At 34.7% G+C, this 12,513-nt stretch overlaps 1 protein-coding gene across 3 annotated transcripts in view; it reads right to left on the bottom strand.

Annotated features, from left to right (window-relative positions):
* LOC105349012 (E3 ubiquitin-protein ligase rnf213-alpha) overlaps positions 1-12,513 on the bottom strand; it is a 108,572-nt gene that overhangs the window by 53,451 nt on the left and 42,608 nt on the right. For all 3 annotated transcript variants that reach the window (XM_066072384.1, XM_066072386.1, XM_066072385.1), the window contains exons 15-23: positions 10,814-10,997; positions 10,203-10,520; positions 9,397-9,577; positions 8,675-9,077; positions 8,369-8,522; positions 7,858-8,075; positions 7,380-7,532; positions 2,540-2,701; positions 368-1,016 (exon numbers count right to left, since the gene is read on the bottom strand). In XM_066072384.1, the coding sequence (XP_065928456.1) occupies positions 368-1,016; positions 2,540-2,701; positions 7,380-7,532; positions 7,858-8,075; positions 8,369-8,522; positions 8,675-9,077; positions 9,397-9,577; positions 10,203-10,520; positions 10,814-10,997 (2,422 nt within the window). The remainder of the gene's footprint in view (positions 1-367; positions 1,017-2,539; positions 2,702-7,379; positions 7,533-7,857; positions 8,076-8,368; positions 8,523-8,674; positions 9,078-9,396; positions 9,578-10,202; positions 10,521-10,813; positions 10,998-12,513) is intronic.

Genomic DNA, 12,513 nt, shown 5'->3' with positions numbered 1-12,513 from the left:
ATGAATGTTAACAACTGTCAATATTCTTCTATAAAAAAAAATTTAAATTCACATTCATTTGGTGTATTGTTTAAAAAAAAAACTACTTGTTGTTTTAAGAATAAATCCTGGCATTCTGTAAAAAAAGTTACAAAACAAAAAAAATGCACGATCACGCACAAGCACGCAGGGTAAAAAATGCAAAGCAATTTTCCTGATACACGCACGATCCCACACTTTACACGAACGATCACCCATGTAACACAAACTATTAAACACGATTGGCTTCCTGTCAACAATAATGCTGTTACCACTGCATGCATTTTCCCTCAATTATGAGAATACATTATATAATTATGTAAATTATTTTTTCCTCGGCCGTATTTACCTTCCTCGATGTTCTCTGGATCAAGTCCGCTTTTCAGGGCCTCTCTTGCCAATTTATCTGAATAACCAGAATTTACAATTTCTGCAATGAATTTTGCAACAGCTATGGCCTTGGTATTGTCTTCTTCATCAGGGTCAACATCTTCTTCTTCCTCTTCATTATCTTCCATTTCAACTTCCTGCTCAGCCATTTTTTGAGATACATCACCTTTGGCCTTTTTCAAAGCACCAATCAAATCCATTTTGGTGCAGTCATGTTTTACAATGGATAACAATGGATAAATGAGATCAGATGGTTCAACCTCTCCTCCCATTAAAACAAGTTCTTTTTGTAGAATGACCATTTGGTCAATAGTAAAGAAGTTCAGATGTTGATACTCATCCCTTTTGTGATCAATGTATTTCAACCATTCTTCCAGACACACTTCCATGAATTTTGCCAGTCTAGGAATAATGGTACTGACATCATCCCCTTCATTTCTTCCACCTTTCAACTGAGTGCATCCATTGCCACTGCCAAATTTTATGAAGGCACAAACTTTTCGATCAGGATCACACAGAAATTTAGCTTGCCAGTTTGAGAACAGTACACATCCGGATGACACAAGTTTAATGTAGACATTGCATAGTCTTACTATTGCATCAAATACCTACAAATATAAAAATTAAACTAGAGGTACTGTGAGCAAGCTCACAATTGATACCCCCCACTAAGAAAAAAATCATAACGCGTGTATTTTTGCTATTATAGAAAATATTGGATGAATCTATTTCACTGTCAATTTTCTATAAATTACAACTGCTCTATTTTTTAAAACTGTTAATGCTAATAGGAGTAAACAAACCAATTTATATCCTTTAATTCCATTTTATTTTAAGTTAACTGTTAATGCATGAGGACATTTGCATCCTTCCGTGACTCGAATCAAACAAAATCCACATGTCAAGCAGCCATTTATTATTTAAAAATTTTGAATTATTGGTATACTGAGTCCGATTATTTCCAAGAAAAATTTTCCACACATTTTTTTTCCCAAAAAAAAATTTCATTGGGGTAGGCCATTTTTAGAGAGACAGGGATGAGAATCTAAAAATAATTTTATGTGGCCTGAGAATAGCAAGCTTTGTGTCAAATTTTTGCTTCTAATATTTCCATTAATACAAGACATGACACAGACAGAATTTAGCATTTTGAAACAATGACCTTGAACTTCCTCAATTGACCTTGGGTCAAGGTCATGACTCACCCTTTGGTCATAAGCAATATTTGTGTGAAGTAAGAACATTCAATGCTTCTCCATTAGGAAGATATGGACCAGACACGAAATTTGCACTTTTTCTGCCAGTGACTTTGACTTTGCCCAAATGACCTTGGGTCAAGGTCATGACACACCCTTAGGTCATAAGCAATCTTTGTGTGAAGTAAGAACTTCCAATGTTTCTCCATAAGAAAGATATGGACCAGACACGAATTTTGCATTTTTTTCTGTCAGTGACCTTGACCTTGCCCAAATGACCTTGGGTCAAGGTCATGACACACCCTTAGGTCATAAGCAATCTTTGTGTGAAGTAAGAACTTCCAATGTTTATCCATAAGAAAGATATGGACTGGACACGATTGCACAGACAGACGGACGGACAGACGGACCGACAGACAAGGTGATTCCTATATACCCCCCAAACTTTGTTGCGGGGGGTATAAAAATTCACAAGAGCTTTCTGAATTGGACTAAAGCCATTTTGCGGCCTTCCTTATATCATAGGTATGTTCATATATTTATAAGCAGTTTGATCAAATTTGTAGTCAGGTTACATGTAACAACAACCCTTCATACACAAAATTATGTGATGGAAGCTATATGATTTTGACATCTGTGCATTAATTAATCTCCCTCATTATGTTGGCTATCAGTGTCTCAAGTAAAATTATATTATCGTTCTGTTAAAAATGCAAGGAAATGGGCATTCATTTTCAGTCTAATATTTTTTTCATCTAGGATTTACAGCCAGCAGTCAATGTATGGAAGCATATGATGAACAGCTCAGCCTTTAAAATTATCACTGATGGTTAAAACCCTATCAATATATCCAACCATGATCTCCAGCACTTTATATTATTTTTTTTTAATTAATCAGAAAGAGAAGTGTCTTCGAGATTAGACCATTATCTTACAATGGTGAATCGGTCCACATCATCCTTGCCCATCTCTGCCTTGCCGGCCACCAGCATGAGCTTGCTCTGTAGTTCCTGCAGCTCCTTGTGTTTGTACTTTTTTCTGAGTCGGGATCCTTCAGTGTCTTCTTGAACATGCAGCTGGAGTACATCTTCCAAAGACTGAAAAGCAAAAAGAAAAAAATTAACTTTTGCCAATGAATGGTTTGACAGAATTAAGCCTAGTTATGTTTAGTGAATACTGTGTACAGGGAAATATTCGCCCCGGTTTTATTTTTGCCCCTTTTGCCCTCGTCAGTAGGCAAATTTAAGACTTTCCGAATTCCATTGTTCCAAATTATCTCTCTTTAAACACAACTTTGAAAGATATGGATCCAACACAAATTTTGCTCTCTCCCTGCCAGTTATCTTGACCTTGTCCAAATGACCTTGGGTCAAGGTAATGACACATCCTCAGGTCATTAGCATTCTGTGCATTAAGTAAGAACTTCCAATATTTATCCATAAACAAGAGGCCCAGGGGCCACATCGCTCACCTGAGCAACAATTGCCTTAATTCTGATCAAATTAGCATTACAGTATCAAAATATATTGACAACTGAGTACAGTAGATCTTGCTAAAAAAAATTGAAAATCTGCCAATTTTTATCAACCTCTTATTTTTTGGTAAATACCAAGCCCCTTTTGTTGTTGTACCTGTAAGAAGATTTTTCTCTATTCCTATATACCCCCCCCCCCATTTCATGGCCCCATTTTTCTCTAGGGAATCATGGTTTCATCAGACTTAAATCTGCATAACCTTTGCTTTCACACTAAGTACTGAGTTTTGAACTGAACACTTTCCCAGAATAGTTTTAAAGATTTTCTCTTTATATTCCTATGTAAAAATTCAAACCGCCATCACGGTCCCGCCCTACCACTAATGACTGTGATTTTGCAAACTTGAATTTACACTACCCAAGGATGCCTCTACACATGTTTAAACCCTTTCTGGCCAAAAATTCTTTAAAAAGAAGATTTTTAAAGATTTTCTCTATATATTCCTAAGTAAAAATTCATCCCCCATTGTGGCCTCACCCTACCCCATGACTATTATTTAAACAAACTTGAATCTATATGATCTGGGGATGCTTCCACTCAAATATGGCCTTTCCAGGCCTAATAGTTTTGAGGAGAAGACTTTTAAAGATTTTCTCTATCTATAAAAATTCATCCCCCATTGTGACCCGCCCTACCCCCAGGGACCATGATTTGAACAAACTTGAATCTACACTTCCTAAGGATGGTTACATGCCAATTTGAGATTTCTTGGCCAAATATTTTTGAGAAGAAGATTTTTAAAAGATTTCCTCTATATATTCCTATATAAGACTTGATCCCCCAATTGTGGCCCCACCCTACCCCCGGGGACCATGATTTGAACAACCTTGAATCTATACTATCTGAGGATGCTTCCACTCAAATTTGAGCTTTTCTGGCCTAATAGTTTTTGAGAAGAAGATTTTTAAAGATTTTCTCAATATATTCCTATGTAAAACTTGATCCCCCAATTGTGGCCCCACCCTACCCATGGGAACTATGATTTGACAAACTTGAATCTACACTACCTGAGGATGCTTCCATTTTAATTTGAGCTTTCCTGGCCTAATAGTTTTTGAGAAGAAGATTTTTAAAGATTTTCTCTATATATTCCTATGTAGAACTTGATCTCCCAATTGTGGCCCCACCCTACCCATGGGAACTATGATTTGACAAACTTGAATCTACACTACCTGAGGATGCTTCCATTTTAATTTGAGCTTTCCTGGCCTAATAGTTTTTGAGAAGAAGATTTTTAAAGATTTTCTCTATATATTCCTATGTAGAACTTGATCTCCCAATTGTGGCCCCACCCTACCCCCGGGGATCATGATTTGAACAAACTTGAATCTACACTCCCTGAGGATGCTTCCATTTCAATTTGAGCTTTTCTGGCCTAATAGTTTTTGAGAAGATTTTTAAAGATTTTTTCTATATATATTCTTATGTAAAACATGATCCCCCTTTTGTGGCCCCACCCTACCCCCGGTGACCATGATTTGAACAAACTTGAATCTACACTTTCTGAGGATGCTTCCACTCAAATTTGAGCTTTTCTGGCCTAATAGTTTTTGAGAAGAAGATTTTTAAAGATTTTCTCAATATATTCCTATGTAAAACTTGATCCCCCAATTGTGGCCCCACCCTACCCATGGGAACTATGATTTGACAAACTTGAATCTACACTACCTGAGGATGCTTCCATTTTAATTTGAGCTTTCCTGGCCTAATAGTTTTTGAGAAGAAGATTTTTAAAGATTTTCTCTATATATTCCTATGTAGAACTTGATCTCCCAATTGTGGCCCCACCCTACCCATGGGAACTATGATTTGACAAACTTGAATCTACACTACCTGAGGATGCTTCCATTTTAATTTGAGCTTTCCTGGCCTAATAGTTTTTGAGAAGAAGATTTTTAAAGATTTTCTCTATATATTCCTATGTAGAACTTGATCTCCCAATTGTGGCCCCACCCTACCCCCGGGGATCATGATTTGAACAAACTTGAATCTACACTCCCTGAGGATGCTTCCATTTCAATTTGAGCTTTTCTGGCCTAATAGTTTTTGAGAAGATTTTTAAAGATTTTTTCTATATATATTCTTATGTAAAACATGATCCCCCTTTTGTGGCCCCACCCTACCCCCGGTGACCATGATTTGAACAAACTTGAATCTACACTTTCTGAGGATGCTTCCACTCAAATTTGAGCTTTCCTGGCCTAATAGTTTTTGAGAAGAAGACTGGCTCAGGTGAGCTAAAAAAGGTTAAGTTTACAATACAATAAGTTTCTGGAAGAAGAGACTTTGAAAATTTTCTTAATAAATATTGACAATTTTTTTACTTTTTTAATCTTTAGTTTTTAAGATCTGTGTACAAACATAGAATTGTGAGCAAATCTCTGTATCTTGCTTATAATTCGAAGCTTAACACTCAAATATGGTGAGTAAATAGAAATTGTACACAATTAAAACACAAGAAACATGCACTATAACAAATAAAGAACACAATTTATTTTTTCGAAATGAATCATATATATACATGTACATGTATATACCTACATATTTCCGACAGCGATATTAAACTCTATTTAAACTGAATAAACTCGAGAAAATGCCGTCAGCATCTCAACAAAACCTATTGCATTAATCTACCATTACGCAAAAGATAATGCTGAATTATCGATAGAATGAATTGTATTTCAGTACTTTTTTGATACATCAGATTTTGCTTAATTTGCGCAGGTAAACAGTTAACTGTTTGATTTACCGAAGTCTCTGTTTGATTTGATACGTAAAAATCACGAAATACAGACGATAGTTCCCAGGTTACAAAGCATAAATAATGAAAACGAAACGAAAATCAGAACAAGCTAACACCAACGTCATGTGTGAAAACTTTCAACGCGTTGAAATATTTAGCCTCAATTTACTACACAAAATCGGCACCAATATATTTTGCATGTTTCAAAAATTTCCCATCATTCGCGAACTGTTGCACAACAAGCAAATTCATCATAGTCAGATCGACCCTTTTTCGTATAATGTCATGGCTGCTTTAAACAAAGAACCTCGTTTTAGATGTATGGAATACGAGACTTGGTAAAATGGGTACGCAAACCCGGGCCGTGGCAAAATAAAAGCCGGGGCAGATCGGCAATCGTCAATTCCAAATACGCATTATTTTGCAGCAATATTTACAGCAAATACAAATATACTGGTCCATCATATATCCTGAAATTTTAATGAGATTGGCAGATTAATAACTGCCAATCTTTTGTTTTGCCCAGGCCAAGTCTTGTCTACCCATTTTACCGGATGCCGAATCCGAAGCTATTAAACTGATTGAAACACGCCTTTCCTTTATTATTATTTTCGTAATAACTCAGATTTGAAACAGAATTAGACCTTAATTTTTGCAATTTATATTTTCCTTCCCATAAGGATAATTTATGCTAAACTACGTTGAATTGGAATCAGTAGTTCTTGAGAAGAAGATTTTTTAAAATGAACCCCCCTTTTTCTACAGTTTCAAGGTTTTCTCAGCTTTGAAAACAGATTGGACTTTTATTTCTGCAATTTATATTCGCCCTCCCATAAGGATGCTTTGTGCCAAATTTGGTTGAAATTGGATAAGCGGTTTTAGAGAAGAAGTTCAAAATGTAAAAAGTTAACAGACGGACAGACAGACGGACGGACAGACGGACGGTAAGACAGACGGACGACGGACAAAAAGTGATCAGAATAGCTCACTTGAGCTTTCAGCTCAGGTGAGCTAAAAAGGTATGGTACAGACACAAATTTTGCACTTTTCCTGCCAGTGACCTTGACCTTGTCTGTATGTTTTTGTTCATAAAGTTATATATATCATAATAAGAAACTGGAGCAAGCATGCACTTGTTGTTCCCTCAACAACAACAAAATTTTTTTAAAAAAACATCCATCTTATGTACCAAACATTGATTAAATTTTAAGAAATAAAATGATCATGATATTCCTACATTTTGAAGTAATTTGAATAATAACGTTTAAAAACATTTTATCAACCTAATTTCAGAACTACAAAAGGATCATGGGACTTGATGATTTTCAGATATTTTATCCATATATTTCAACAAAAAATTTTGAACCCACATAAAAGACTTTTCCTGTGCACATTTGAAACAAGTGCCTTTTAATTGGATAATTTTTTCCCATTTAGCAAAGTAACATGTTTCCCTTAACTAGGAATTCTCAAACCTCAAAATTCACCTAAACTTACTGGTTTGTCAATGGTCATGCTTGGATCTACTTTTCCCACCACGTAAATTCCAACAGAATTAATGGCTTCTGCTTGTCTCATGGATGTCACCTCTACCGAACCCTGGGCAGATTTCACACTGTTCAGCCATTCCAACTGTCTCTTGGTGTCAATCTATAGCAAAGTATTTATTCTTAATCAAAAACAAAAAAAAGTTGCCATTATATCATGATAATGTTAAGGTGGCTCATTACAACATGAAAGAGTTTCAGCGGAAAATTACTTGATTATGATAGATATGATAATGGATAATAAGTATACGAGTCAAAAAAGTGAAATTTTGGATAAAAAATTATATTTTCAAAAATTTAATTCAGTAGACAAGAACAAGATACAATCAGTTTAATTAAACATTTAAATCACCATGTTGTGACATAGTGTCTTAAAAAGTATAAGTCAAAGTGCTTAAGTTATCTTGTTAATTTTGTCTTTCACTTACCAATTTTTTGGGAAGATTGGGATCGGAATCCAATTCTTTCCACACAAGCTCACATTTTTCAAGAAAGATTTTAGAACCACAAGCTTTATCCAAATTAAAAATCAATGGAGCATATCCAGTGGTGGCTGCATGGAGACATTTGACCCTATCCACCTCCATGGCGCCCTCTCCTGCTGATATGCTGGCCAAATCCACAAACACCTTCAACTCCTGAAGATCTACAAATTCAAATTCAAAGAGTGCAAAAAGTGATTTCTGAAAAAAAAATCTAATTGTTACTAAAATCCTCAGAATTGCAGCAATTATTGATGCCAAATTCAATATGAAGGAGAAAATAATACTTTGAGACTTAACACTTCACAACATTGTCAGAAATCAATCATATGATAGTAAAATTATCTCTTATATAATTATGAAGTTAAAAAAATTAAAACATTGGTTTACAATTATGATTAAAACATTTTCATTAACAATAATTTTCTGAAAAAGTGTAGCAAATTGTTGAACATACTTTTCATTGACTCTCTCACCCATTCCACCAATGGCTTGCAATCCATGAAGACCCTGAGACATTCAACTTGTTTTTCTGTCATTCCTTTCAGACTTACAGTTGCTTTTATCAGATCTTTGTCAAGTTTGTTCATAGCAATATCTTTCCCTCTAGCCTATTTCATCACAAATATTTAAATCAAATCTTTTGTTTATACAACATGAGACTTTTTTTAAGAATAAGAAAATCAACTGACGCAGAGTTAATTTATTGGGACCAATTAATGTGTTAATCACTATTATTGAAAATTCAGTACAACACACATACCATTTCAACAATCAAATCCATTTGGTGGAAGTCGCCTTCTAAGCCATAAGTTTCTACAACATTCATAATGACATGGGCTCCATTTACACACTGCTGAACAGTTTTGTGCTGCCGTATTTGTTCCATTCTTTTTTCAATCCATTCTTTGTCTCCACCAGCAGACAAATGCCCAAATTCCTTGATCAAATGTTCATCAGGCATAATTCCAAAATGCTTTTGAAACTCGGAAAAGAGCATTGTGCCATCTCGAATCCTTTTTGCGATAGCCAGCAGATTTTCATAGATTGGTTCCCACACCTGGGAAATCACTTCATTTGCTGCCAAAGGCACACCTCCTTTGTCATCTACACACCTCTTACCTCTTCTCTCCCACAGTTTCATAAAAAGAATCCCTTTGCTACATCTACAAGTAGAATTGCTTTAATGAGCAAATAGTTTTTTAACATCAACTCTTTAACAAGTACCAGTACATCAAAATTAAAAACAGTGACTCCAGTTAATAAGGTCATCCAATATTTATGAATTGGTCACTTTTATGTTGATCCATTATTTATAAGGAGACAATTTATATAAATGGTTATCCATAAAAAATGATAATGTTCCAACAACTTTTTTGTCAGTGATAAGAAAGATCTCTCTCTCTCTCTCTCTCTCTCTCTCTCTCTCTCTCTCTCTGTTTTAAAGCTCTTTCACTCTCTTGCAAAGGCAAATGATAAACTCACTCATGCAGCTGAGGAATGATATCTAGAATCTCGTCTTCTACTGTGAAAGCACAGATCACTGGCATGTAAGCTTCAACATCCTCAACTTTACTTAAGGACACAGGGTTGCAGAGACTTCCAATTTTATGTCCGGTAAGATCTTGAAATGTTGATAAGGCTTCATCAAAGGCAAGTGTGTCTACTACAAAAATTTGAAACAAAATACAATGAAAACTGCAAACAATTTGACCAAAGAAATACCATCAGAACCAGTGCAAGTGAATTTGATCATAGATCTTAAAAAAATGTTTAGAAGAGATCAGAAGCTTAATAAATATAAAGTATTTTAAGTCTATAGAAACTGTTTCTAACAAATTAACTGTGGACAAAAAATGTGCTATTTACAAGAAATTTGGGTCAAAATAAATTGCTATGAATGTGATGGTTAATTATGTAATATTCTGTTTACAATGTTGTGTACTCTTTCTCTTAATTTTGTAAAATATTTCTCAGCAACAAAAATTTTTGTTTGTTCTAATAAAGATATGTCCACTTGGACCAGAGGTCTAATGGTTTTCAAGTACCAGTAATATGATAACGTTTCTTGATCTGAAATCTGTGTACAGTAAAACTCGTTTAGTATGAACAGGGATATTGCGAATTTACGGATATAGCGAAGTCATCTTGGATCCCCAGCTATGTAAATTTAATGAATTTCTTATACGGTTATAACGAATTACGGATATAACGAAGTAATTTCTTAGGTCCCAATGACTTCGTTATAACCGAGTTTTGCAGTATAGTTCTGTAGTTAATTATAATTATACCTTCAAAATGATGGCACATGTCTGTGAAAATCCTTACATCACACAGAATTCTTTCAAAATGACTGATTTCTTTGTCTCTGATATTAACTAGCTGTGTGGTACATGTTTCACTAAAGACAACATCTTTCTTGTCTCTTTCAATCATGATTTTGATGATCTTAAAAAAATTGTCCTTGTTTTTTTGAACGAGTCTGAAATTTCCTACAGTAATCTGACCACTCAGGAGATCCTCATAAGCTGTCCAGACTTCCTGGGCAGCTTTTGTCAGCAAACAACCACTGTCCTTGGAAAGGAGTTTGGATCTCTTGTCTTGTAGGTCTATATGAAATATATAAAATCAAAGTAATAAAAGTATTGACAGCTGGACTCTTTTATGTTCTTATGTACAATTCAGATCCTTTGTTCTCTACATCTACATAAAATACAAAAAAAACCAAATTACTTAATATCAATAAGAGATAAAAACAAATTAAGGGGAATTACACTATTTCCTAAGGCTTATAGCAGAGACAGTCACAGTTATGCCTGACATTGTTATGAATGGTAATGTCTTTAGATTTTAAATTAAAATTCATGAGGCAATATCTTTCTTGGGTGACTTTAAAACTTACAAAACATGTTGAGAAAATGGAAAAATGAAGGCCAGGATAAGGTGAATTGCAGAAAGGACTGTTTTCTCTCTGTATTCTTCTTTTTCCATGCTGTCTCAAAGTGTTTGGAAAGAATGAATCCATACCGATCCACACCTTTGCTGCTGAGTATTGTGTCATTCAGATTACATCCTTTTTCAATTACCTTTATAGTAAAAGGATATATAAAATTAACTTTTATGAAAAAAACAGAATTTAGAACAATACTACATGCATGACATAACAAAAATTTATATTCTTTTTCACTGTAACACAGATTTGTCATACACACTCTGGAAATGAAGATCTAAATAACAAAATGTATAACGCAAACTTCATAATTATTTAAAATTGTTATAAATCAATTTCCTAATGTTGCATCATCCTTACCATAGGGCCCTTTATTTAACAAACCTGAATGTAGATAGTCAATCTAAAAATGCTCCTATCGTATTTTTCGGAAATTAGGTCGATACTTTTTTTTCCTGACACGTGGACCTTGCCTTATTCATTGCGTCGCACTAATTATTATTTTTTTTTTTTTTGAAAATTTAATATGAAATTTTGCAAAACTTTATGCAATCCACCAATAAATTCATGAGTGCTTACTATAATACTGCTTGAATTTCTGTGTAAAAATCGTATCGATTTTAATCATTATACTGTAGTAATTTATCGTTTAAACAAATTAAATGTGAATAAATTTATTTCTTCTTACATTTCTTACTTAGATAGCTGACTGAATCATCTTTCGATCATTATTACATGCTGTCATGCATTGTAATGCCCCGGTTAACACCAGTTTGTACACATGGCAGGGAAGTAATAAACAAGAGGCCCATGGGCCACATCACTCACCTGAGGAACAATAGGTATGATAAAATCAGCTTAATGGAGTCATAATACAAACTATCAGGACAATGTACAATAATACATGTATATCCTGTATAAATAAAATCCATTTTTCCCCTGGATATTCTTATGTTTATAATCATTAGTCCCCTTTCTAACAGGATGATTTTATAGTCATATCACATGTTGAGTATTGCAGTTGTAAAAAAGATCCTTAACAATTGTTTGTATATAGGATATAAACCTACATCAAACTCTGAACCTTCTTGTGAGGCCGAAGAATTGTCCTGGGGCCAAAGTCTTAACAATTACATGTATAAAGAATCATCTGGCAGATTAGTTTCTGAGAAGAAGATTTTTAAAGATTTACTGTACATATTCCTATGTAAAACCCATTGTGGCCCCACTCTACTCCTGAGGGTGTCATTGTGTCATTATTTTTACAACTTTGAATCTACACTACCTGAGGATGCTTCCATACAAGTTTCCGCTTTCCCGGCTGATTAGTTTCTGAGAAGAAGATTTTTTTAAGATTTACTCTATATATTCCTATGTAAAACATCAACCTTCCATTGTGACCCCACCCTACCCCTGGGAGTCATGATTTTCATAACTTTGAAAACAACCTGAGGATGCTTCCACACAAGTTTCAGCTTTCATGGCCCATGAGTTTATGATAGAGATTTACTCTATATATTCCTATGTAAAACATCAACCTTCCATTGTGGCTCCACCCTACCCCAGGGAGTCATAATATTCACAACTCTGAATCTACACTACCTGAGGATGCTTCCACACAAGTTTCAGCTTTCCTGGCTCATGAGTGAATG

The sequence above is a fragment of the Magallana gigas genome, chromosome 9 (genome assembly GCF_963853765.1).
Source record: "Magallana gigas chromosome 9, xbMagGiga1.1, whole genome shotgun sequence".
In the NCBI taxonomy this organism is placed as follows: domain Eukaryota; kingdom Metazoa; phylum Mollusca; class Bivalvia; order Ostreida; family Ostreidae; genus Magallana; species Magallana gigas.
Note: the sequence above shows the minus strand (reverse complement) of the source record. Positions and strands in the feature narration are given on the sequence as shown.